The 25240-nt window shown below is 65.8% G+C and overlaps 3 protein-coding genes across 7 annotated transcripts; all 3 read left to right on the forward strand.

Moving 5' to 3' along the window:
- Positions 1–816: 816 nt before the first annotated feature.
- On the forward strand, positions 817–17203 carry PALM (paralemmin). 3 transcript variants are annotated; one of them, XM_038163893.1, is made up of 9 exons: positions 817–985; positions 8698–8746; positions 9663–9743; positions 9819–9949; positions 11067–11187; positions 11342–11363; positions 11614–11676; positions 13052–13183; positions 14412–17203. In XM_038163893.1, exons 1-9 carry the CDS (start codon positions 981–983, stop codon positions 14975–14977), a joined length of 1170 nt encoding a protein of 389 aa, XP_038019821.1. In that variant the 5' UTR covers positions 817–980; the 3' UTR covers positions 14978–17203. The 3 variants fall into 3 exon arrangements, with proteins under 3 accessions (XP_038019821.1, XP_038019822.1, XP_038019823.1); XM_038163894.1 differs by lacking the exon at positions 13052–13183; XM_038163895.1 differs by lacking the exons at positions 11614–11676; positions 13052–13183.
- LOC119712366 (fibril-forming collagen alpha chain-like) lies at positions 15287–18723 on the forward strand. The gene is made up of 3 exons (XM_038163470.1): positions 15287–15384; positions 15444–15863; positions 17643–18723. Exons 1-3 carry the CDS (start codon positions 15287–15289, stop codon positions 18721–18723), a joined length of 1599 nt encoding a protein of 532 aa, XP_038019398.1.
- Positions 18593–24781, forward strand: LOC119712542 (mitotic spindle positioning). 3 transcript variants are annotated; one of them, XM_038163886.1, is made up of 5 exons: positions 18593–18719; positions 20717–22833; positions 23229–23440; positions 23853–23891; positions 24144–24781. In XM_038163886.1, exons 2-5 carry the CDS (start codon positions 20835–20837, stop codon positions 24228–24230), a joined length of 2337 nt encoding a protein of 778 aa, XP_038019814.1. In that variant the 5' UTR covers positions 18593–18719; positions 20717–20834; the 3' UTR covers positions 24231–24781. The 3 variants fall into 3 exon arrangements, with proteins under 3 accessions (XP_038019814.1, XP_038019817.1, XP_038019815.1); XM_038163889.1 differs by lacking the exon at positions 18593–18719 and adding an exon at positions 18735–18945; XM_038163887.1 differs by lacking the exon at positions 18593–18719 and adding an exon at positions 18963–19342.
- Positions 24782–25240: the final 459 nt, after the last annotated feature.

Consider the following 25240-nt stretch of genomic DNA (forward strand, 5'->3'; position numbering starts at 1 on the left):
CGTGCAGCTTCCCCCGGAGTGGGAGATGAGGAGCAGAGCAGCTTCTGAGCCCTGATTCCTCTTGTGCCTTGAGCTAGCTGCGATGAAACGCCTCTCCGCAGGGAGGTGGCAGCAGCGGGGCCCCAGGACACCTCTGAGACTCGAGAATGTCGCCGGGACTGCTGTGGGTGACACAGGGACTGTGCTGTGCTCCCATCCGATGCCTCTTTCAGCCCCTCCAGAGCCCCGGTGGCTCTGGGATGATGCCGTGGGCACAGGGGCAGTTTCCTCCTCTGTTCTGCACCAACGGGGAGCGCAAAAAGGGGTGCAGGGGGTGGGGGCATGGGGGTGGGGGGATGTGCTGACCCTCAGTGCAGAGCCCGGCTTGCTCTGGGGCCAAGTGCAGAGCTGCCTCTCGGCAGCGGGCAGATTTCCCAACGGAGGGCGGCTTTGGGCTTCCTGCGGCCGTTTGCCCATTGTGGCCGTTGGGTTGGGAAATGGGGGAGTGGAAAGGGGGAGCAAAGAGTCGCTGGTTCCCGGAGCGGGGCAGGACGGAGTGGCTGCATTCACAGGAGGGGGTTACACACCCTGACAGGGGCTGCGTTCATGGAGGGGCCCTGAATGCAGCCCCTCCGACCCGCCCCGCACCGGGCACTGCACGGCCAGCACCCTCTTCGGGACCCCCAGCAGCTGCCACAGCCTCGGGGGTCCCCGAGGCCGGGTGAGGGGTGGAGGGTCGGGACCCGGCTGGGACCCCCGGGAGCAGATGGAACCCGGCGCGCCCCGAGGCCGGATGATGGGCGGCGGCAGTGGCGGGGCGCGCCCGGCAGACGGAGCTGTGCGGGAGGGAGGCGGGAGCACCGGCGCGGTCCCGACATCCCTGCGCATCCCGCAGCCCCGCCGGGGATGCCGCCGCCCGCCGGGCCCTGAGCGCCGGGACGCCGGCGGCCGCCGGCCCCGCTCCGCCGCCACCCGCCCCCGCCGGAGCCGCCGCCGGGACCATGGAGTGAGTACCGGAGCCGCGCCGGGACCCCGGTACCGGGCCGCGGCCCCCCCGGGCCCCGCCGGCTGAGACCGCAGTAGCGGGGAGGGGGGGAGCGGGGAGCGGGGGCCGGGGCTCGGGACCCCCGCGCCGGGGCTGCGGGAAGCTCGCTCCGCCGGCTCACGGAGCTCTTACCGGGGGTTCGTACACCCCCGATGCCGGGGCTGGAGAGTCCGAACCTGGGGTCTCATATCCCCCTGCTCCTGGGCACTCAGCACCCCAAAACCGGAGGCTCGCATCCCCCTGGGGATTCAGGACTCCGATACTAGTGGTTTGTATCCCCCTATGCTGAGGCTTGGGACCCCCAAAACCGGGGGTGGGGCTCGCATCCCCCCCGTTCCTGTGCTTGTGACCCCCAAAACCGGGGGCTCACATCCCGCCAGATACCGGAGCTCAGGGCCCCAATCTCGGGGGCTCCCATCCCCTCGGTTCCGCGGCTCGGGACCCCGATTCCGGGGCCTCCTTCCCCCCCAGCGCCGCTCAGCAGGTGCGGCCCCTCCCCGGTCCCGGAGGGCCGGCTCGGGGGGCAGCGGCACAGGCCCCGCTGAGGCTGCGGGGGTGCAGAGGGTGCGGGGGGCGTCGGGGCTGGCAGCGGTGCAGGAAGCGGGGGGGGGGGGGGTGGGGAGGGCGTTTATTTTCGTGTTTTGAACCTGTTGTTGCTGCTGCGTGCGGTGGGGTGAGTGGGTGGAAAGAGCTGCGGACCCCTCCCTGCGCTGCACCCCCAGCCCCTGCCCAGGGAAGCGGCTGTGGCCGGGGGATCCTCGCGAATCGGGTCCCAGCGGAGGAGTCTGGACAGACGGACGCTCTCGGACCTCGGCCTCATCCTTTGTGTGCTGCGGCGGGGCCCTGACCGGTCGCTGGGAGCTCGGAGCCGGGCGGGTGGGGGAAGGACGGAACAGGCAGAGGCCACTAGGGGCTTGTGGCCACGGACTGTCCTACCCGCGCTGGTTTCGCCCCTTTAGGGACACCAGCAGCTGCTGCCAGCAGGGTAAAGGGCTGGGGGGCTGCTCGAGGTGCTGGGAGGCAGCGCTGGCCCTGTCTCACCCAGGCCTTTCCTTCCCTCCCGTGGCTCCGGTGCCCACCATGGTGGACACCCCAGCAGCTGCCTGGCTTTGGCCCTGCGTGTTCCTCCAGGCAGCTCGGGGTCAGCCACCCTCTGCTCCTGGTGGGCACCTCACCCTGCATGGATCCTCTTGCCACTGGCTTCTGAGACAACGCGTGCTCAACAGGTCCCTCTCAGCCTGTCCCCCACCTGGGGGCCCCGAGAGGCCATGGGGCGCTGGCGAGGGGTGGGCTGGGGGTGTCCTGGGGCCAGGGTGGGCTCTGGCTGATTTGGGGCTGGAACTGAGCTGGGGGGATGTTGTGGGACTTGGGGTGCAGCAGCTGCGGGGCTGGGGAGGCAGAGAGCCTCCCCGTGCTGCTGGAGGGGCCAGAGGCAGGGCCAAGGCTCCGGGCAGCTCCACGGCGCCACAGTCCCTGCAGGAAAGAGCCTCTTTGGGGAGGAAAACGTGTGTGATTTGTCAAAAGGCAGCAGCCAGGGGAAGGGCAGAGCCCAGGGGTGTGACGTGCCCTGGGGAGGGGGTGAGGAGCTGCCGGGCTGGGCTCAGGCTCTCCTGGGGCAGAGGCGGCTGGGGCTGGAGCTGCGCTGGGGGATGGTGCCGGGCAGGCTGGTGGCTCCTGCTCCTGGGCTCCACATTCACGCTGCTCTGGACCAACCCTCCCAGCAAGGGCTGAAGAGCCCACGGAGGGGTGCAAAGGGTTTCCCCTGCCACCTCCATACACTGCACCTGCCAGCGTGTCTTTCTTTTGAGTGAAAATCTACCAGTGACTCCGGGTGGGGGGCACAGCCACAAAACAAAACAACACAACCCCCCCAGCCACTCAGCTCCAGAGCCTGGCCGAGGGGCTGGAGGATTAGGAGGGCCCCAGGGCAGCTGGGGACATGGCAAGATGCTCCCCTGCTGTTGGCCTGGCTCTGCCAAGGGGTGTTGGGGCGGGCACTGCTGCCTTTGCCCTGGCTCCTGCTTTGCCTTGGCACGGGCAGTGGCTGGAGGAGGGTCCTGGCTGCCACAATCCACTGGTGCCCAGGGAGGTTTGGCAGAAACTTTCCAACTCTGGTAAAGGCTGTGCTGGTCCCGCTGGAGCTGCTCTTGTGCCCTCTGCTCCCGCTGCTGTCAGTGCTCGTGAGCAGCTGGAGATTCTGCAGTCACATCTGGCTGCTCTGCTGCTCTGTCTCACTGGCTGCCTCCCCTTGGCTTTGAGGGGCTCCTTGGAGCGAGGGTTCTCCTGGTCCTGCCTTCCCTGATGGGAAGGTGGCAGTTGCAGGGGAAGGAGGGAGATTTCTGCCTGAGAAACAACCCATGAGTCCTTTGGGAAGGGACTCAAGCCCTTGCTCTCTGCTGGCATCCAGGGAGAAGTAAAACCCAGAGCAGACCCTGCTGCCTCCTGGCCAGCGAGGAACCAGAGGGGGCCAGCTCTGTCCTGTCCCTGTGTCCAGCTGGAGCAGCACTGTCACCCACAACAGCTCTCCCAGAGGAGGCCATAAACCCCACAGCAGCACCCACAACAGCACCCACAACAGCACCCATAACAGCACCCACAGCAGCACCCACAACAGCACCCACAACATCTCCCCACAACAGCTCCCCACTGCAGCACCCACAACAGCACCCATAATGGCACCCACAGCAGCACCCACAGCAGCACCCACAGCAGCACCCAGCCCTGCTTGGGGCTGGCGGATCACAGGGTTCAGAGCTCAGCTGCAGGACGGGGCCTCTCAGCTGGACCTGCCTTGCTGGGAGGAACTGGGAGGAACTGGAGCAGGTTTCCTGGGAAGCTGCTGCTGTTGGTGTTCGTGCTTCCTGGCCAGAAACAGCCCCTTTCCCTGGGGGTGGGTTCGTGTGGCTGCAGCTGGGCTGGGAGCTGGGCTGGGAGCTGAGCTGGGAGCTGAGCTGGGCCTCCAGCAGCAGAGCTGCCCCAGGAGAGCTGAGGAGGTGCCGTGCCCTGGGACAGGGCTGAGTGGAGGCGCCAGGACCGGGGCTGGAGGCACAGCCCAGGCTCCCGCGTCTGTGCAGCGCACCCAGAGACAAGCAGCCCCCAGGTCCCAGACAGGAGCCCCAGTCAGGGGCAAGGATGAGCCCGGAGGAGGGAGAGGAGCCGGGTGGATCCTGCCCCAGACAGGTGTTTCCTGACGGCGTGGCTGGGTGAGGGTTGGGCCCAGCCCCTGGGCTTGGCGCCGAGGACTGAGCTCCCTGTGGGGTGTCGGGGCTCCCAGGGGTGCCCGTGCCCGGATCCGCGTTCCTGCTGGCTCCTCGGAACATCGCGTGTGCCTGTGTTCGTGGCATCGCTGTGGGACAGCCACGCTGGCACACGGGAACAGGAGCCCGGGGATGGCTGGTGACAGGAGACAGGTGCCACATCCTGGCCAGTGCCAGCACTGCCTGTCCTGGCCGGCCGGTGCTCCTGGGGGTGGGGAGAGGCCGGCTCCGCTCTCATTCATGAATCGTGGGGGGAGTTTCCTGGTGGAGCCTTGCTCCTCTAACTGGAAGGGAGCTGGAAACCCAAGCGTTTGGAGGGCACTTGAACCATTGTTTGAAAGATCTGTAATTTTCCAATCAAACTCCCTCCCCAAGCCTCCGTTCATCAAATATTCATGGGATCCATTTTCTCCTGGCACTCCCAGCCCACGTCTCAGCCCGAAGAATCAATCAGGCAGCTCCGCTTGCTCTAATGCATCTGCGTTTTCGGGAGCCTGGGGCTGCCATCTCCTCCCCCCGCCTCCCCCTGTCCCCGTCCCCTCCCCGGGCAGCGGCGACGGCTGAGGCTGCGCAGGCAGCGGGGAAGGAGCGCGATGGGCGCCGGGGTGATGCGGGAGCTGCCGGAGGAGGCGGACAGCGTGGGGCAGGGCAGGAGCTGGGCAGGGTCCCGAGCCTGTGCTGGCCCCGCCGCTCGTTGGCCGAGCGCATTTCTGGCCATCCCCGCCCGAGCCGCTGCCGCTGATGCTTTTGCCTTCGTGGTCGATGCACGGCGGCCCCGGGGCGGCTGCAGCCCCCTCCCCTCCCTTCCCTTCCCCTCCCCTCCCCTCCCGCGCCTGCCATCGGGGGCGTTCGATCCCGGCCCCGCTGTTAATGGCTTTGTGACAGGGCTTCGCAGCCTCCCCACGGCCGCGTCACTCCGGGCCCGGCTCCCGGCACGGGGATGGAGCTGGAAATCAGCGCCGATCCCTCGAGCGCTGCCTTTGCCGCCGACCCCGGGCCTGCACGGGGGTGGTGCCCCTGCAGGGCGCTCTCCTGCGCTCCCCCAGCTCGGAGCTGAGTGGGTGGGGAGGGCCGGGAGGTCAGGGGAGCAGAGGAGCAGCTTGAAACGGCTCTTCACACATTTGGATGAGCTAATGGGAAAAAACGGAGGAAGGCAAATAAACATTATTGTTTCATGTCAGGCGGGAGGAGACAAAAGGTCACGGGCTTCCCTTGTGATGGTGGGAAACGGCAGCATCAGCAGGGCTGGAAAGAGCTGGAGAGCCCAGGGAGAGCACGGGCTCGGGCACGGGCGTGTGTGTGCTCACACGCGTGTGTGGGTCCGGCCTCGGGCCTGGGGATGGCTGCTGGGAGCTCCCAGGGTGTCATCCCCCATGTCCCTGCTCCTTCTCCCTGCTCCTTGTCCGGGCTGGCGGCTCCTGAGGAGCTCGGTGGCCCTGGGGTCACCTTCCCACCTTGGCTGGCACCCAGGATGGATCAGAACACCAGTGGAGCCCCCAGTGATGCCACGGCTCTGGCTGGCACTCTGTTGGGGTGCCAGGCCTGGGGAGGGCACCCCACCCCGACCCCCGACCCTGGGGGGGCCCTGTGGTCCCTCTGCCACCACGAGCATCCCCCCACATCCCCTTGAGCATCCCCTTGGCACTCGCCCGTTGCCATAGCGCCGTTGCCATGGCACTATGGAAGGGAACCATGCCAGGGAACCATCGCCAGGGAACCGCCTTCATCAGTCCCCGGGGCCACGGGGCCCCTTCACAGCCCCCCCAGAGACCGGTCACGGCAGGCAGGATGGGCATTTGGGGAGCCTGGGACCCCCTCAGCGCCTGGTCCCGGCAGGCAGGGCCTGGGGGTGCTGGGGTGGTCCCTGCTCAGCCCCCCGGGATGGATCAGAGCCCCCCGGGACGGGTCTGAGCAGGCTGAGGGGTTGCAGCAGGGCCGTCCAGCCCGTTTTGCGTTGCTCTCCCCGGGCCAGGAAGATTCCTGGCGTCTGACCTGGGAATGTGGAGACTGTAGCAAATAATGGAAAATAAAAAGAGGATGGAGGAGGGAGGAAAAGCAGAACAGAATGTTTCAGGAATGCTGTAAAAGTTTGGATCCGTGGAACAGGGCAAGATCCAGGAGAGAAACAGGGCCCAGTTCAACGCCCTGGGAGTGTGGGGTGCCAAGGGCTGGGCTGAGGGGACCTGTGGCCCCAGAGCAGGGGGGACCCCGTGATGAAGGGCAGCCCTGGGTGTGTGGGGCTGGCGAGGGACACACGGCACACGGGGGACAGAGGGCTGTGAGAGCGGCGCCATGCGCCTGCGCCGCTGGAGCGGTCCCAGCCTCGCTGCAAACAGCACCAAAATAACACCACAAAAGCGACACCTTCCCCGTTTGTTTTCCTGGCCTGGATTCTGCGCATCGCAGGGATCCCCAGGGTGTGGGGTGAGGGGAGGACGGCGGCTCTGAGCAGCTCGCAGTTAATTGCCGACTTCGAGGAGGGAGCAGGCGGAGGCAGGGGCTCCTCTCACCCTGCAGAGCCCGTTTGAGCGGTGGAAAGCCTCTGGGGAGCCCGTGTGAGGCTGCCATGGCTGGCACCTGAGGCCAGAGCCCGGGGTGTCATGTGTGGGGCTCAGCACCCCGTGCGTAAAACCATCCTCGGCAAACTGCCTCCCTGGGAGCACGGAGTCCACCTCTCCGTCCCTCGCTCTAGGGAGCAAGCAGAGATGATCCACGGCCTGACAATAGCTCGGTGCCTCCCGCCCTAATTACCGCCACAGCTCGGCACTTCGTTAGCACCGTCTGGCCAGCAGCCAGCGGCTCCCGTGGCGCTGGAGCATCCCGGTCCCAGCCGGCCCCGCTGCGGCTCCGGCAGCCGGTGCCCCGCGGCTCGGGGGGCTCCTGCCAGCCCGGGGGCCGCGCTGCTGGCACCGGGCCGCCCCAGCACGGGGACACCACGGGGAGGCGGGTGCGTGGGCAGGCGGCCGCGGGCTTGGGGGATAACCCCTCCTTGCAGCCCTCCGGGGCACCTGGGAGAGCTGGGCCCGGCCAGGGAGGCGGCAGGGCACTGGCTGGCAGCGCGGCACCCGGCACGGCTGTGCTGCAGAGCTGGCAGGGTGGCATGGGCAGCAGAGCCTGCTGTCACTCGCGTGTGTTGGTGTGTCAGTGTGTCGGTGTGTCTGTCTGTGCACGTGTGTGCCGGTGTGTCTGTGCACAGGTGTGTGTCTGTGTGTCTGTCTGTGCACGTGTGTGTGTCTGTCTGTGCACATGTGTGTGTTGGCGTGTCTGTGTACACGTGTGTGTCAGTCTGTCTGTGCACATGTGTGTGTCCGTGTGTCTGTTTGTGCACACGTGTGTGTCCGTCTGTCTGTGCACATGTGTGTGTCTGTCTGTCTGCGCACACGTGTGTGCCGGTGTGTCTGTGCACGTGTGTGTGTCTGTCTGTGCACATGTGTGTGTCAATCTGTCTGTGCACGTGTGTGTCAGTGTGTCTGTCTTTGCACATGTGTGTATCGGTGAGTCTGTGCACATGTGTGTGTCGGTGTGTCTGTCCGTGCACATGTGTATCAGTGTGTCTGTGCACACGTGTGTGTCTGTGTGTCTGTCTGTGCACACGTGTGTGTCAGTGTGTCTGTATGTGCACATGTGTGTGCGTCCGTGTGTCTGTCTGTGCACACGTGTGTGTCAGTCTGTCTGTGCACACGTGTGAGCGTGTCTGTGTGTCTGTCTGTGCACGTGTGTGTGTGTCAGTCTGTCTGTGCACACATGTGTGTGTCTGTCTGTGCACACGTGTGTGTGTGTCCGTGTGTCTGTCTGTGCACACGTGTGTGTCAGTGTGTCTGTGTGTCTGTCTGTGCACACGTGTGTGTCAGTGTGTCTGTGTGTCTGTCTGTGCACATGTGTGTGTCAGTGTGTCTGTGCACATGTGTGTGTTGGTGTGTCTGTGTACACGTGTGTGTCAGTCTGTCTGTGCACATGTGTGTGTCTGTCTGTGCACACGTGTGTGTCAGCGTGTCCGTGTGTGCAGCCTGGGAAGGTCACAGTGGGGGAAGGTGTGAGCAGCCAGGGAAGGCCTGGAATGGAAAGCGTGAGCCTGACTGGGACGCGGGGCGGCCGGAAGCTGCCCGGTGCTGCTGCAGCCCCTCCGTGCTCACGGCTCCCCCTGAGCCTCGCCAGGACGGGTCTGCACCACACGAGTGCTCCAGGGGCTGGGCAAGGCGCCTGGCCCGGCGGATTTGGGCAGGACAGGGCCAAGAGGCGCCTGGAGGAGCCGTGCAGTGAGGGGTGCTTGGCTCCAGGGGGGCGAGGAGGAAGCAGCTGGTACAAGGGAAGGGCTCTGCCTTTGTCCGTGTACCTGTGTCTGGTTTGCCGGTTCCACGCTGTCCTGGTGACCTGCCACTGGTGTCACTCCTCACGGCTGCTCTCTGCTCTCTGCAGGGTCGTGGAGGCCAGCACCCTTCAGCAGGAGCGGCTGCAGGCCATCGCGGTGAGTCCTGCTCAGGGCAGTGTCCCCACGTCCCCAGGGCGTCACCTGCAGCCACCAGCGGGGAGGAGGGTGCAGGAGAGCCGGGGCAGGTGATCAGCCACAGACTGGAGGTCTCCAGCAGCTGAAGGAGGGCTCAGAATGGCCCTGGCCAGTGTGTCCCTCTGGGGGCTCTTCTTGGGGTGTCACGGCTGTTGAAACAGGGACAGAGCAAGCAACAGGCAGCTGGGAGGTTTAATTAACGAAGCAGCGCCTTGACGAGCCCCAAGTGAGGGAAACGAGTGATGATTCCCTCCCCCTCCTTCCCCAGGAAGGGCTGAGGATGATGCTCTCCAGCCATGCCATGGGCACCAGTAATTCTATTAATTAGGGAGCAGTTGGGGGCCCTGCTGAGCGATCCCTCCCTGCTCAGAGCAGGGCACGGGGCTGGTTGAACCCTCTGCTGCCCTGGTGCAGCCCCATCGCCCAGCCCAGCCCAGCCCGAAGCCAGCCGAGCTCTGCCACACAAAGGGCAAATTGTTCTGGACCAGAGGAGAAAGCGCCGGGTGACGCGCCTGGGCTGGGTCTGACTCTGCTGAAACGATCTGGAGCAGCCCCAGGACGGGTGGCAGCGAGGGGGGGACGAGGTAGAGGCCGCGGGGGCTGGCAGCTCGCTCGGCGGGGCCGGCCGGGGGGAAGGTGACATTTTGAGATGGTGAACAGAGCCCGGGCTCTGCCCCAGTTCCTCCACACCCCCGATGCCTCAGTTCGTCCCAGAGAGAGCGGGGACTTGATGCCAGCCTTGCTGTGGGGTGTTCCCGAGGCCGGGAACCGCAGTCCCCGGGGGCAGCCCCTCGGCCCCGCTCCCCCCTGCCCGGCGATGCCCGGTGCTCACCCCCTGCCCGCGCCGACCCCGGCGCCGCCGCTCCCGTTCCCCCAGGAGAAGCGGAAGCGTCAGACGGAGATCGAGAACAAAAGGCGGCAGCTCGAGGATGACAGGCGGCAGCTGCAGCATCTCAAGGTGAGGATCCCCCGGGAGCCCCCGGAGCCTCCCCGGCTGCCGAGGGCAGGACCGTGACCCCCTTCTGCTCCCCAGTCCAAGGCTCTGCGGGAGAGATGGCTCCTGGAGGGGGCCCCGGCTTCTGCCTCCGAGGAGGAAGAGGCCATGAAGAAACAGATGCAGGAGGATGAGGTGAAGACCAAGGAGCTGGAGGAAACCATCCAGAGGTAACAGGGCCGGTGTTGGGGTGCAGTTAGAGGGCACCCAAGTCCCTCCAGAGCCCCCTGGGCAGGCGGGTGCTGAGATTCAGGTGGATCCCCTGTGCTGGGCACAAGGCAGGGCACGCTGAGCTCGGAGCTGCTGGGAGAGGAGATCCATCCCCCCACGGTGCTGCTGCGGCTCGCCCTGGAGCCTGAACCCTGAACCCTGCCTGGGTTCTTGCCAGCTTTCCTCCAGGGGCTGCAGGCAGACCCAGAGCCTGCCCAGCCCTGCAGCCCCTCTGGGCATGGCCGTCCCCAGCTGCCATGCGTGGGGTGTCAGTGGGAGCCACAGGGTGGGGGGCCTCGGGCTGGGGTGCCCGGGGGGCTGCTCGGTGCCCAGCACCATGGCAGGGTGCTGGCTCCCGCTTCTGTCCCCCTCGTGGTGGCCCAGCCCTTGGGAAGGGGCTGGGGGAGGTTGAGAAGGGAGATGGCTCAGCCCCTGCCCACCCCCCTTGTCCCCGGGCAGCCGCAGGCGGGGACGGAGCCCCGGCCCGGCTCGGGGGTGTCCCGGCAGCGCGGCAGGAATGCAATCAGTCACGGCGGTGCCGCTAATTACCGAGCATCGGAGCAGAGAGGGGTCAGGCACGAAGGGGCCTTTGTGTCCGGCTAATGGCGCGGTGCATTCCTCGCCGGCGCCGTGTGAGGAGCCCGGGGGAGCTCTGCCGGGGGCGGCAGCCAACCCATGGGGACTCCCCGGGGCCTCTGCTGCATCCTGTGGGGCTGTGCTGCCAGGCCGGCGGCTGAGAACTGCAGGTTGCCCTCGTGGGAAGCACAGCCAGGTTTCGAGGGATGCGTGCAGGAGCAGCCCGATGATGGAGCAGCCCTGCTCTGGCCACCAAGAGAGGGACCCGTGTCCCATGGTGGGGTCTGTGCCATCCCTTGGTGCTGACCCCATTGGCTTTTCCTCTGCAAAGGGACAGTGACGGCCATGCCAGAGTCTGTCCCCGGACCTTGTGAGCCCAGGGGACAATCTGTGTGTCCCCTATCCCCTGTGCCAGCCTGTGTGGACAGGTCTGTGGCTGCCTGCAGCACAGTTACCTGCCCCACGCTGCCCTCGGCCTCTCAGCCCTGACTCTCCCTGCAGGCTGGAGAAGGAGCTGGAGATGCTGGAGAACAGCAGCTCAGTGGCTTCGACCAAGGAGAACCTGGCAGAGGCAGCAGCCAAGGAGGAGAAGAAGGCTGAGGCTGTCCCCAACACGCAGAAGGTGGGCACGACTGCTGGCCATGGGCAGGGCTGCCAGCAGTGGGGCTGGGGTCCCAGCCCCGGTGGGGATGGGGGTGTGTGGGTGGTGGGTGTGCAGGCAGCGGGTCTGTGGCAGGTCCTGGAAGCTCCTATAACCTCTCCCTTCTGTTTTGCAGAGTCCCCTGGGCACAGTTAAGGGTAGGTGAATCCTGATCCCCCTCGGCCGCGTTTCAGCACCAGCCATGCCCTCCTGCTGCCCTGAGGCCAGATGGGTGGGGAGAGCCAGACGAGAGCCCTGTCCCCACGTCCCCTCCCCCTCCCGGGCAGTGGTGCCCTGGGCGGGGGAGCCCTCCCAGGTGCCAGCCGTGGGGGGACACGCTGCCCTCCCTGGGGCCCGACCCGTGGGCACAGCAGCCCTCAGGCAGTCGTCTCTCCTCTCCATCTCCAGCTGACAAGAGGGTCTCCAGCAGCCCCATGAAGGCAGTGGAAGGCAGTGAGATGATGAAGGCGGGTAGGTGCCCGCTGCCCTGGGAGGAGTGCTCCTTCCAGGCTGCTTCCCCCTCCCCTCTGCACCACCCTCAGCTCGCAGCCGCTCCCGCCGCGCCGCTCGATGCCTTTCCAAGCCCAGGGCAGGGTTTGGGTTTGCGTTCACCCCACGGTTGGTTTGTGGCTCGGGGCCCTTCTGCCTCAGCCCTGTTCCACGCCTCTGCTCCAGTTTCATCCTTCCCGCTCTGTTTGCGGCTTCTCAGTGCCGGGGCGAGGCAGCAGAGTGCCAGGCACGGGGGGCTGCGGGGCCAGGCTGCCCGAGCTGGGGGGGCTGCAGCCAGCTCTGCTGCTGGAGGGGTTTGCTCTGCTTTGGGGCAGTGGCTCAGACCAGACCAGCTTGGGGCAGAGCCCATCTTGGGATCCTCGGAGCTAAGCACCAGGCACAGGGCTGAGAGGACCCCACTGCTGGCAGGGACTGGCCAGGAGTGGAAGGAGAGATGCCAAGAATCTCCCATCCCATGGGGGCACAGGGGCTGTCCCAGTGCCAGCCCCTCAGTGGGGGCTGTACCTCCTTGAGCATGAGCCTGGCTCCCAGCCCAGGCCCCAGCACTGCTCTCTGCCTGGACAGACGGACACGGCTCAGCCCGAGAACCTCAGCAGCCGTGGGGGTAAGGTGATGCCAGCAGCACCAGGATGGACACGGGTCCCAGGAGGAGGGATGTGCCAGGGATGTCACCCCTGCCTCTGCCATTCACCGCTCCTCGCTGCCGCCTTGCTAACACCGCTGAGCCCCGCTGAGCCCTGCTGGGCACTGCTGAGCACCTCTGAGCCCTGCTGAGCCCTGCTGGGCACCACTGAGCCCTGCTGGGCTCTGCTAAGCACCTCTGAGCCCTGCTGGGCACCTCTGAGCCCTGCTGGCCACCACTGAGCCCTGCTGAGCCCTGCTGGGCACCGCTGAGCCCTGCTGGGCACTCTGAGCCCTGCTGGGCACTGCTGAGCCCTGCTGGGCACTGCTGAGCACCACTGAGCCCTGCTGGCCACCACTGAGCCCTGCTGGCCACCACTGAGCCCTGCTGAGCCCTGCTGGCCACCTCTGAGCCCTGCTGGCCACCTCTGAGCCTTGGTGGGCACCACTGAGCCCTGCTGAGCACTCTGAGCCCTGCTGGGCACTGCTGGGCACCACTGAGCCCTGCTGGGCACCTCTGAGCCCTGCTGGACACCACTGAGCCCTGCTGGGCACTGCTGAGCACCACTGAGCCCTGCTGGGCACTGCTGAGCCCTGCTGAGCCCTGCTGAGCACCACAGCGCTACCGCCGCGCTCCATTCTGCTGCCAGCCGCAGAGCAAGGGACAGGGAGGGCCAGGGCCACCGTAACACGCGCTGTCCTCTTTGTGTCCCAGCCATGTACTCGGTGGAGATCACAGTGGAGAAGGACAGAGTGACTGGGGAGACCAAGGTCCTGTCCAGCACCACCATGCTCCCCCAGAACCACTGTGTGCAGGGGGTGAAAGTGTACGAGGATGAGCTGAAAGGTACGGGCCAGCCCACGCCGGTGGCAGGGGACAGGGAGCGGCCACCTGGACATCCCAGCAGGCACCCAGCAGGGTGAGGAAGTGTGGGGGCTGCTCCTGCCGGCTCTGTGAGGGCAATCCCTCACCAACTCCAGCCCAGTGGATCGCAGGATCGTCATGGCAGCGTGGCCAGCCCTGGTTTGCACATCGTGACCCTGCACTGCTGGAGAGCAGAGAGGAGGATCTGTGCTGTCCAGGACCCAGGAGCCTGTCACATGGGCAGGGAACGGGCACTAGCACCATGCTGGCCTGTCCCACGGGCTGGCAGCAGGCAGCGTGGCTGCTGAGGATGGTAGAAGGGCAGCACCAGGGACTGGTCCCTGTCTGCAGCTCCTGCTTTTGGGAACATCTGGGAACCTGCTCCAGAGGGCCTGGTGAAACCCAAGGGACCATCGTGGTGGCAAGGACCAGCTGTGGAACTGGGGCACCCTACTGGGAACGGTGGTGGCTGAGTGGAGCAACCCCCTCTCCAAGGAAACCACAGCGCTCCCATTCAGCCCCTCCGAGTGGCCGTGGCCCTGCTGGCCCTGCCAGGCTGGTCACTGTCCCTCACTCCCTGGCCGCCCACTGAGGCAGCTCACTGACCATCACATCACGCCCCAGGTCAAGTGGAAAACGCAAGGAGCCTTTGGCTGCTCTGGCCACGACGACATCTCTGCCTCAGTGCCACGAGCAGCCACGAGAGCCCCATCTCCTCCGGGGCCACCACGTGCAATGGTGCTGCTGGATGTGGTGGGAACGCAGAGGGGCAGCAACTGCCCAGCGTCGCTGGGGGCTCAGAGGTGGCAGTGGTGACCTGCTGCAAAGCGTCACGCCAGCCCTGGCCGAGCTGGCTGCCAGCAGATGCTGTCCTGCCACGGGCAGCTTGGCCGGCTGTCGGTGGCCTGGCACACGGCCGTGGCTCCCGCGGGGCTCGCTGAGCCTGAGGCTCTGGGAACGGCTCCTTCCATTGGGCTTTTCTTTCGGTCTCCCTGGCTGCTGCCAGGTGATGAGAGAGGGTCTGGCAGCAGCTCCGCTGAGGGGAGGGTTGGGGTGCTGTGGCAGTCCCAGCCTCAGCGGCAGGACCTTTGGAGAGGGGAAGGGGCCGCGCCGTGGCCACACGGGAGCCGGGGCTGAGCGGGTCCTGCCAGCAGGAGCTTTGCCGGGTCACGTCGAGCCCCTCTCACCATCCCTCCTCTTGTCCCCACAGTGGTGCACGCGGTGAGTGCCGAGGACGGGGCCCTGCAGAACGGGGCCCACCCTCTCAGCTCCTCCGAGGTCGACGAGCTCCTGCACAAGGCGGACGAGGCCACCCTGAGCGAAGCTGCCGGGCGCCAGACCCCGGCCAAGGCCGGCAAGGGGGGCGGCAGCGCCCCGGGCAGCCAGAAGGCGACGCCGCGGCGGGAGATCACGGGGCTGCAAGCCAAGGTGCCACCGGGCGAGGGGACAGAGCCCAGCCAGGAGCAGCCCGTCACCATGATCTTCATGGGCTACCAGAACGTGGAGGATGAGAACGAGACCAAGAAGGTGCTGGGGCTGGAGGGCACCATCAAGGCGGAGCTGGTGGTGATCGAGGATGCCGAGGGCAAGGCGGAGCCGGCTCTCAAGGACCACACGCCGCCCAACGGCACCGCCCTGGAGCCGGCGGCCGCCCAGCCGCTGGGCGAGGAGGGGGCGGGCGGGCAGAAGCCGGGCGCCAACGCCGCGGATGCCAAGGAGGCCGAGCAGGAGACAGACGTGAAGAAGCAGCGCTGCAAGTGCTGCACGGTGATGTGAGCCCCCGCCGAGCCCCCTCCCCCCCGGGCTCCCCCCCCCACACCGGACACAGACCCTCTTTCTGCAGAGCCGGGGAGATCCATCGCGGTGCCCACGGGGCCGCAGCGGGCAGCGGCACCGCCCGCCCCATCTGCCCGATGCCAGCCCCGTGCCGCCCCCCACCAGCGCTGCCTGTGGTATTTATTAGTGACCCCCCCTCGCCCCACGGTGCGCCCACCCCATCACGGCCCCGCCTCGTCCCCACCTGCCACCGGCGGCGGGGCCTCTCCCTCCCCGTGTCACCGGCATTGTCCCGCCCGCCGTGGGAGGATGGAGCCGCCGGGCAGGGGATCGGAGGACGACTCTGTGTCCGTAGATGACTCCCCGGGAGCCGCCAGCAGCGCGACCCACTCTCGGCCCAGCCCGCGGTGGGCATCGGACCCAGCCCTGCGCCAGCCTCTCCCTCTGTGCCTCCATCATCCTGCAGCGGGGCCAGCCCCGGCTCTGCTGGCCGCTGGCTGCCCGTGGACGCCTCTGCTCCATCTCATGTCCTCATCCCTGCGCTCCCCGAGCCCCGAGGACAGAGCGTGTCCGGGCGAGGGAATGGCACCGAGGGCAGCGTCCTCCCCTCCCTGGTGCTCGGCTGTGCAAATGGCCAGGCCCACGGGGGGCTCCTGCAGGGCCAGCCCAGCCTGTCCCCAGGCCTGCTCCGCTCCTCCCGGGCCCAGCTGCAGGTGTTGGAGCCCCTCGCTCTGGGGCTGGCAGTGACAGCCATTCCTCTGTCTCGGCTGCCCGCCGGTGCCACTGGGCTCTGCCAGCTGAGGGGGCTGAACTGTGCCGTGCCCAGTGCCCGTGTCCTCCTGGGGCAGTGCCAGCGAGGGAAGGGCAACTTGAGGGGCCCAGCCGTGTGGGGCAGGAGTGGGGTGGGGGTCCTGTGTTTCCTCGTGGCAGCAGGAGCGTGGCCCAGCCTGCTGTCCCCTTGCTGCCTCTGCCACCCGGCAGCTTTGCAGAGCCACATCCCGGGCTCCTGGGCTGCAGCTTTGGGTCCCCCGGGGCAGTGGGGCAGCCCAGTTCAGCCCAGTTCTGGCACTGGGAGCTGCCAGGGGTCTGGTGTCCCACAGAGGGCAGCCCCCCTGCCGCCCCACCCTGCACCCCAGCTCTTCAGTGGGGATTTCACCACCAGCACCAGCGTTTTCTCCCCACTGAGACCAGCTGGGGCAGGCAGGGGGGCCCCCACGGTTTTTGGTCCCCCGTGCCCACATCAGCTACCCCTGAGCTGCAGCAGCTGGGCTGGCAGCATCCACATACTTGTCCAGGAGCTTTGGGCAGGTGCAGCCACTAGCGAGGGATCCTTGTTCAAGGGGGAGAGGGTTCCTTCTGCCGTGAGGCTGGGCAAGGCCCCAGGGATCCCCCAAAATGTGTGGAGCAGCATCCAAGCTGCCCAGCCCACCAGGACACCGGTGGTCGAGCAGCCAGGGATGGGGCTCAGCTCCCCCAAGGATGGGCTTTCCTTCCCCCACACTCCCCTTGTGTGAGCAGTGACACCCCCTGTCCCTGTGACATCCCCGTTCTCCCCCAGGTACCACCCAGGCTGCAGTTTGTCCCCCAGTAGAGTCATTGCAGGGCTGGGGGGGAGGGCTCCTGGTGCCACCCCTGTCCTGAGCCCCAGCCAGGCACCCCCAGCCCCTGGGAGAGGCAGGGCTGGGGAAGGGGGGCTTCAGGGGGGCACTGCCAGGGGCACGGGGGCCTCTCCTGCCCCATCCACTGTTGGGCATCGCTGGAGCCCCATTGCTGCAGAGCAGGGCACGGGCTGGGTGCCACAGGGCATCTGCCCCCATAGGCCTGGGGGGAATGTTGCCTCTTGCCACCCCACACCAGGGGCCAACACCGCCCGCCCCACCCCGGGCCCTGCAATCCCCCCAGCCCCCCCCTTGGCACCCCCTGCCCCTCGGTTGGCTTTGACCCCCAGCCCAGTCCGGCCCCGGGGGTGGGGGGGAGCAGGACCAGGCCCCCGGGCCGGGGCTGGGGTGTGAGAGGAGTGGGGGGTGGGCCTGGCATCGTCCCCACCCCGCCCCACAGCCCCCGTCCCACTCCCAGCTCTGCTGAAGTGCACTTCCCGTGCCCCTGAGCTTTTCACTTGTGCCGAAGCCGTTTGAATTCCCTTCCCTTCCTTTTGCCATCCCATCCCCCCCACCCCGTTGTTTGTAAAACACCCAAACCGAGCAAATAAAACTGTGTGAACAACCAGCCTGGAGCCACCGCTGGGTGGGAGGAGGCTGGGCTGCAGGGATGCTGGGAGGATGGGGGTGGAAGGTTTGGGATGGGTTCTGCTGTTCCCTCATTGTGTGGGCAGAGGAGGTGGGGAGGAAGGGGCATGGGGCACCCAGGATGCTGGGAGCAAAGGGATGAGGGGTGTGATGCCCAGGTCAAGGGGACGTGGCAGCCTGGTTTCCTGGGTGCCCCCAGGTGCCATCACCATGTGGCCAAGGGTCTCTGTCCATCCCCAGGCTGATGCAGGTCCTGCTCCTGCCCAGGGCTGGGATTCCAGGGCTCTCTCCTGGGGCAGTGGGGCCTCAGCCCTTGCCAGTGCCAGCCCAGGTGCCAGCACACGCCCTGCGGCGGGCGTGGAGTGCTCTGGCTCCTTGGCATCACCTGTGGACTTTGGCTCAGCCCCAGGGTAAAACAGGCTCCGCTCACCTGCCCGGAAACGCAGAGCAGCCTGGCAGCCACAGCCACCGGCCACCGTCCCCAGGCCAGGCAGTGCCAGCCCCAGCAGGAACCGGGGCACCAGGGGGGTAAGTGGCACCCCCAGCCCCACAGCTGGGGCGAGCCGGGCTCTGTCTGACACCAGCGCCACGCTTGGGCAGCAGCGGGGCTGGAAGGGGCTCCCTGGCAGGTGTGGGCTTCGGTGGGGGCAGAGGGGACGAGGACAGGGATGTCCCACAGGGACAGGGCTGAGCGCCTGGCACGGCATCGCCCGCTTGGCTGTGACACCCCGTGCCAGGAGGGAGGGCAGCTCTGAGCACTGGCCATGTCGCCCGCTCCGCTGGGATCCAGCCAGATCCAGGCACCAAGGGCACCAAGGACATGTGCCACAGCCCGGCAGGTGCCAGAGCTGTCCAGAGCGGGTGGCGTGTCCCCAGGGAAGGAGGGAGCTGGGACCGGCAGTGCCAGGGCTGCTGTGGCAGCAGGGCACCCGCCTGTGCCAACACGGGGTTATCAGCTGGGAGGCTCCGTGGTGTGACAGGAGAGCCCGACGGGGCGGCTGCGGGCTCAGGGCTCTGCTGCCATCCCCTCCTCTGCCATGTCCCTCTGTGGGGAGAGCAGGACATGCAGGTTCTGCTGAAGCTTCAGCTCCGTTCACGGAGGGGCAGAGAGTGCTGGAGCAAGGTCTGGGGCTCCATGGCCACACCACCGTGCCGGGGGATCGGGCACGCTGGGCGTTGGCACGTCGGGGTGTTGGCACCTTGGTGCATCGGGGCATTGGTGAGTCCCACGGGTCGGGGCCAGGGGCACCCCCCGGGGCATGGGACCAGCCGCAGCAGGGTGACGGCAGCACAGGAATTTGGGGACAGCGCGCTGAGCCCAACGTGCTTCTTGGAATTCCCCACAGCTCCCTGGTGCTGAGCTTATCAGGGCCCCGCAGCCACCCTCCCGCCCCCCGCACACCCCAGCGCCGCCAGCCCGGCCGCGCCCCGGCAGACACGGCTCAGCTGGGCACCCCGGGGGCGTGGGGACCCCTGCCCCGGCAGCTCCAGGGACAGTAAGTGCAGCGTGCCGGGGGGCGAGGGCAGCGCCGGGCACTGGGGGGACGCTGTGTCCCCCCCGGCCTCGGAGGGAGCGGTGCCCACGCCGGGATGGTGGCACTGAGGGTGTGCAGGGAGGGCTGGCGCTGTCTGGGGTGGGCAGCAGAGGGACACGGACTCTGCTGGCATGTTTGTGTGTGTCGGCCCATCTGGGGGCAGCCTTCGGCTCAGCGTGGGCACAAGGTGGGTGCGCTGCTGCTCTGTAGCCCTGTGCAGAACCCCCAAGCTGGGGGGACCCTGGAAAGCACCCCAGACATCTCTTCATGGGGCCAAACTGGTGGCAATGCCATCTGCTGTGCCCAGCACCTCCCACGGTGCTTGGCCGGGCCGGGGGCAGCCCAGAACGGGGAGGCAAGGCCAGGACCCCCGAGCCCCTGCAGTCCCACAGATGGAGCTGGGGGAGGTCGAATGTTTTGGGTGCAGCTCTGGGAGGGGCCGTTCTGCTTGCGTGGGGCTGGCAGGGAGCCCTGATAAGAGCCCAGCTGGTTTGTGTGTCCCTGCTCCCCTCCTGTGCCGGCTGCCAGCGCTCCCCGGTCAGGGGGGTCCCCTTCGAGCCGGGATTTCATCCCCCCCAAACATGGTAAGAGGCGTGGGCAGACGGTTTTCGTTATCCTCGTCACTGGGGGCAATAAAAGAGCAAGAGTGAATCACAGCAGGGGAATTAACAGGTAAATTCAGCCGGGCACAGCTTCAGGAAGAGAGGCTGAGCCACCAGGGCTGGGCACAGGGCTGGGCGGCAGTTCCAGCGGTGAGGCATCGCCCGGGGCTGGCCAGGATGTCCCAGCTAATGAGACCCATGTGCTCCTGCCCCTGGAATGGTTTAAAAAGCTCCTGGCTGGAGCCCAGCCCCGCTTGCTTTGCGGGAGGGAGGATGGTGCATCCCGGGAGGGCTGGAGGTCACCAGAATCGCTGCAGGAAGGAGGCAGGCACGGAGTGCTCTGGTCCTGGGGATGAGCCAGGATGCTCCGGATGCAGGGAACACCGGGCACCTGCCTCCACCTGGCCAGCCTCATCCTCAGCTGTGCTTGCCAGGACCGTGGCCCTCAGGTTCTGGGCTGCCCCTGCTGTCCCCGTGGCCTTGCTCCAGTTTTGCTGCACACTCCCAGGAGGCCGTGAGTGCCCAGCGGTGACACACCCTCACCTGCTGGGGCTCACAGGTGACGCCAAAGCCGTGGTGAAACCTCGGCAAATAGTGGGCACAGGACGTGCTGCTGGCTCCAGGCACATCCAACTTGTCTGCAGGTGACATGTGTCACCAGTTCTGGAGCCAGGGATGGCATCTGCCATGGCGTGGCAGCTGCCGTCTCATGGGGGACCCACCTGTGCTGCCCCTCCCTGTCTGGCTGTTCCAGGTGGCTCTGGAGGATTGACCCCGAGGCTGGGGCTGTTCCCTCCTGCCCTGTGTGCCAGGGGGGTTAAAGTCCCCTCGTTTTATGAGCCATGAAACTGTTTTTATGACCCCGCTGTTTCTAAAGCTGGGCTATTTGGAGGCTCCTTTCTGTAAATGGCACAAGAAGATATTCCATGCAGGAGCGGCCCCGGCCTGGCACTGCCTCTCCCTGCCCGTGCTGCCCGGGACTGGAGCTCCCTCCCTGCCCTGGGCACGTGGCTCTCCGTGCCCGGAGCGGTGCCCAGCTGCATGTGGTGTCACCAGGAGCTTGTGGCTGAGGTCTTGCTACATTTGGCAGTGCAGGCAGCGCTGGCAGAGTTTGGCTGTGCTCCCTCAGAGCCCGGCCAGGCTGGGGGGCAGCGTGGGGTGCACTTCTGGCTCTGTGGCAGCTCCTGCTGGGAATGGTGCTTTGTGCTCTGGCTGCTCCTGCCCCACGCGGGCCAGGCTGGTGTGGCAGTTTCTGTCCCACGCTGAGGACACTGGAGCCAGGCTGGGAGAGGGGCTGCACCTCAACCTCTGCTCCTTCTGCTCTTCTTAATGGCTGCTCTCCCCTTCTGCTTGCAGGGCCAGCCAGGTCAAGACCCTTGGCCTCTGCTGAACTGGGACTCTGAGGGTGACCTCAAAACTGAGCAGCGTCCCCTGTCTAGGACAAGGCTGGCACAGGAGTGACTCTTGCCAGGAGATGGACAGAGTCACCAGGCACCTTGTGTTCCAGCTGCCACAGGCCTCGCACAGGCACGACTCGCTGGCAGACCTGAGGGCCAGCAGCGATGATGATGTGTTCAGCTCTGCTCAGCACAGCACCCAGAGGGTGGAAAATGGCTACAGCTGGAAGAGGAGGTCCCAGTCACCCTCATATTTCCTGGAGGGTGGAAGAGATGTCTGGACCCCGTCCCCGGACAGGGAGTCCAAGCTAGAGGTGGTGAGATCGGGAAGCCTGTACGACCTCCGGGCTTACAAGGGTGAGAGGAAACCCTCCAAGCTCTATGATGATGAGGAGCAAGACCTGTACAGGGTCCCTCCACCCAACATCTCACCTGAGAAAGCCAGGGAGCTCGAGGATGAGAGGAAGGAGGTCATCCGGAGCCAGGTGATGAGGAAAAGCTCCACCATCGCGGAGAGGTGGAGCTCCATGGATGAGCTGGGCTCCATCAGCACCAGCGTGGGCAGCCAAGGTGAAGACAGGCACACGGGCAGTGTCCCCACCAGCTTTGCCATCTGGTTTGACAAACCTTCCCCAGGCAGGGCTGCGACACCCGTTGACCCTGAGAATATTGACACGGAGCAGATCAACTTCTCTGCGGCTCGGCAGCAGTTCCTGATGCTGGAGAAGGCCAACCCAGGCTCATTTTTCAGCCCAGGGCAGCAAGCCATGTCCCCAAGGCCAGAGTCAGTGACAAAAGTCTCCAGAGAAGAGTGGTACAGCCCTGAGCTGGCCACGAAGGGTACGAGAGGCTACAGCAGTGGAGGTGCATCCAGCCAGAGCAGGACAGACAAGGGTGTTTACCAGGTTTATAGTTTGCCCTTACACAAGACACCCGAGAAAGAGGAGGTTTATGCTCCCAGAAAAGCTCACTCAGAAAGGTCATATCTCACTGGGAGGACGTCCATCCTGACCAAAGCAGGGTCCAGAGAAGACCTGGACTCTGGCTTGGGTGAGATGTATAACGAAGCCACGGCGGGCTATGCCAGCGATGGAAGCACCTCCAACGAGACCTTCAACGTGGATCTGAGGGCCAGCAGCAATGAGCAGGGCAAGGAGACGAGGGTCAGCAACGAGACGCCCATCGAGCGGGAGATCCGCATGGCGTTGGAAAGGGAGGAGAACCTCTGGAAGGAAAGGGGAATCCAGCGGCTGACCTCCAGCAGCGAGCTGGTGGAGATCCAGACCAAGCCCGTCCTCAACATTCACATGTCTCCCGGCCCAGGCAGGAAAGGGAAGGACAGAGGCCGCGCTTCCCTTTACGTCCAGAGGGAAATTGAACAGGAAACGAAGCGTGAGGAAGACCTGAAGAGGCAGGGGAGGCTGCTGGGGGCGTATGACAAGGGGACGCAGCAGGAGCTGGAGGAGCGCAGGAGGGTGTTCGAGCAGGAGGAAGCCCCCCCAGAGAAGCCCACTCCCCTGAAGCGGGCAGAGGAGAGGAGGAGCTGGGTTAAAGAGTTTGTGGTGGAGCAGCCCTTGAGCCCCAGCCCTGCAGAAGACACCAGGGCTGGGAGAAGCGTTCCCAGCTACACGGCAAGCATCGCCCACTTCCAGCTGTCCCAGCCGCGCTTCGCCGCCAGCGAGAGGAGCCGGGAGCAGCCCTTGGTGTCCCAGCATGCTTCCGCCAGCGCCAGCAAATGGGGGAGCGAGGATTCCCGGGGAGGAAAGCTTCCCGGCTCCACCCCGAGCCCCGCCAGCACTGCTGTCCTGCCCAGAGAGTACTTGAACCTCTCCTTCTGGAAGCCCAAGGTGTCCTTCGTGGAGGACATGGGGACACAGAGCCCGCTGCGCAGAGAGGACGGCCGGGAGGAGCAGTACCGGCTGCGGACGTGGAAGCCGCAGACCTCGGCGCTGATCGAGGAGGAGATCCGGAGCGACCTGCAGAGGGAAGAGGAGCTCCAGGAGCAGCGGCGGCGGCTGATGGACACCTACAGCAGTGCTGTTCCCCAGGAGGGCTCCCGCTCTCGGCACAGCTCTGGTAAGGGAGCACAGGGACAGGGAAATGATTTGGTGGGATGCCTGTAAGGATTCCTGTGTGCTGGTAGCAGGTTGTCCTGGGAGAACTTGACACCAGCAGACGGGAGTCAGCAGGACTGCTGCTGAGGAGGGATGGGCTCTGCAGGATTCCAGAGCTGCTCAGGTCTCAATGAGTTTGTGTCACGTTACAGCAGCAAACAGGGCTGGAAGGGCCCAGCTAAGCATTTTACCTCTTGTTCCTGCAGTCCTTGACTGGGCCCCAGGCATGGGGTCCAGGCTATGACCAAACCTGCTGGACCTGCTATGGAGGCAGGTTTGGGGTAAGGGCCTGGCACTCCTGTGGGTCTCCACCCCCTGGGAGTGGAAGGTCACCCCCCAATGCTCTTTCTCTCAAAGCTGCCTCAGGTGCCAGTGGCAACTACTCAGTGTCCGAGTCTCCTGCCTCCTCTCCTGCCTCACACCAGCCGGGGATCCTGGGGCTGATCTCATCCTTCACCCCGCTGAGAGTGACCAGTTCCTCCCAGGGCAGTGCAGAGACCCTCACCCCTGACTCGTCACGTTCCAGCCCCTTCGAGGAGCGGAGGAGGAGGGTGAAGGAGGATGGAAAGGTGAACGTGCCCACCCTGCTTGTGCCAGGTGGTTGGGGGGCTTGAGCCTGGGGGAGACTGGTGGCTCTGGGGCTGGAGGTGGCTGTTCCTGACTCCCACCTGGAGCTGGAGATCCAGCTGCTCAGCTCAGTGGCAGACCTGGTGGTGGTGGCACCACCAAGGGGCCATGTGGGCCCCCCAGGCAGCGCCTGCTGTTCAGAGCTGCCAGCACTGGGTGGGACCGGAGAGGAGCAGCAGCTGCCTCCTGTGAAGGATCCTGGCCTGGGATGTTCCCCCAACCCCAGCGAGGGCTTGGCTGCTTGTGCTGCCTTCCCTTGCCTCTCTGTGGCCCTGCTGCGAGCCAGATCCGGCAGCCTCTGGATATTCCCCTGCCAGGCTGCCGTTATCTAATCGTGTTTTCCTCTCTCCACAGTACGCAGGCATTGAACCCGTTGACAAGGTCAACACAGAGGTAAAGCCCGTCACGAGCGCGGGGGCTGCCCTGACACCTCCCACCTTCCCCGGCTCCCCTCACTCCTGGAGGCTTTGTGGGATGGACGGGGGGGACAGGATGGTCCTGGCTCCCACGGGGACCACTCGGGTGGACACTGGCTCAGGCAGAGCGGGCTGGGAAGCTGGCAGGGGGAAGGGGGGCAGCTCTGCCAACAAGATCGTTGTGGAAGTCTCTTCTTTTTAAAGATCCTGCGCGTTCCTGTCTCTGCAGGTGGTGGAAAGCACCCGAGTGTTTCGCCACAAGAGCGTCATGGCCCAGCGCTGGGAGGCCGGGCAGTACGTCCGGGATGAGGACTGAGGGACCCCGGGGCGGGGGCTGGCTCCGTTCACAACCAGCTGAGGCATGACCTAAATCCTCGATCAGTTCCACCCTTGGCCATCGCAACAATCAGAGACGCGAACCCTGCAAATCAATCTGGTTTATTGTTAAACTGATAATCCTTCCATGCAATAGATCAGCTCCTTCTTCCTCCTCCTCCCTGCGGGGTGGAGGAACACTTTTTTTTTTTTCTGAAGAGGGAAAAAATTGGATCAGTATCTTTTTAATCACTTCCGCCTGGAGCCAGCCAGGTGAAATCACCCGATAATTCACTTCGCCCCTCGGGAGCTGTGTCTCAGGCTTACGAAAAAGCTGTTTTATTTCTCAGTGGTTTTAGGTTTTTAAGTCCCGCCAGGCTGAGCATTGCCTTGGGGGTACCTGAACTGAGGCCTCTGGATCAGTGTTGCCGTGGGACTTGGGAATCAACATTGGTTTAACTCCTGTGATCCATGGAGATGCAGCAATGGAATATAAAAATATATATATAAATGCTGTTTATTTTGCTAATTTATTAAAGAGTTGTTCTCCTCCCTCGATCTTCCAGGCCTGTTCTGTCCGCCTGCTCCACTGGTTTTGCTGCGGTGTTTCAGGGGAGCCCCCGCGGTTGGGATGCGGGGCTGGGGCCGGGGCTGGGGCCGGGGCCTTCCGGGGGCTGCGGCCGGGGGAGCACCGGGGCCCCACCGGGCGGGCCTGGGAGCACCCGGGGCCGGTGGGAGGAATCCCTGCGCAGGGCGGGGCGGCACTGCGGGGCGGCACCGGGGGATGGCACCGGGTGGGCTCGAAAGTCCCGCTGGAGCCCAACGGCGCAGCGGCCCGTGCCCGTCCGCCCGCCCCCGCTAGGGGGCTCCGGGGCAGCGCCCGCGGGCTCCGGTACCGACCCGCCGGGACCCCGGTACGGACCCGCCGGGACCCCGGTACCGACCCGCCGGGACCCCGGTACCGATCCCCTGCGCAAGCGCTGACTGGGCTCCGGTACGGACCCGCCGGGA

The sequence above is a fragment of the Motacilla alba genome, chromosome 28, assembly GCF_015832195.1.
Source record: "Motacilla alba alba isolate MOTALB_02 chromosome 28, Motacilla_alba_V1.0_pri, whole genome shotgun sequence".
Taxonomy (NCBI): Eukaryota; Metazoa; Chordata; class Aves; order Passeriformes; family Motacillidae; genus Motacilla; species Motacilla alba.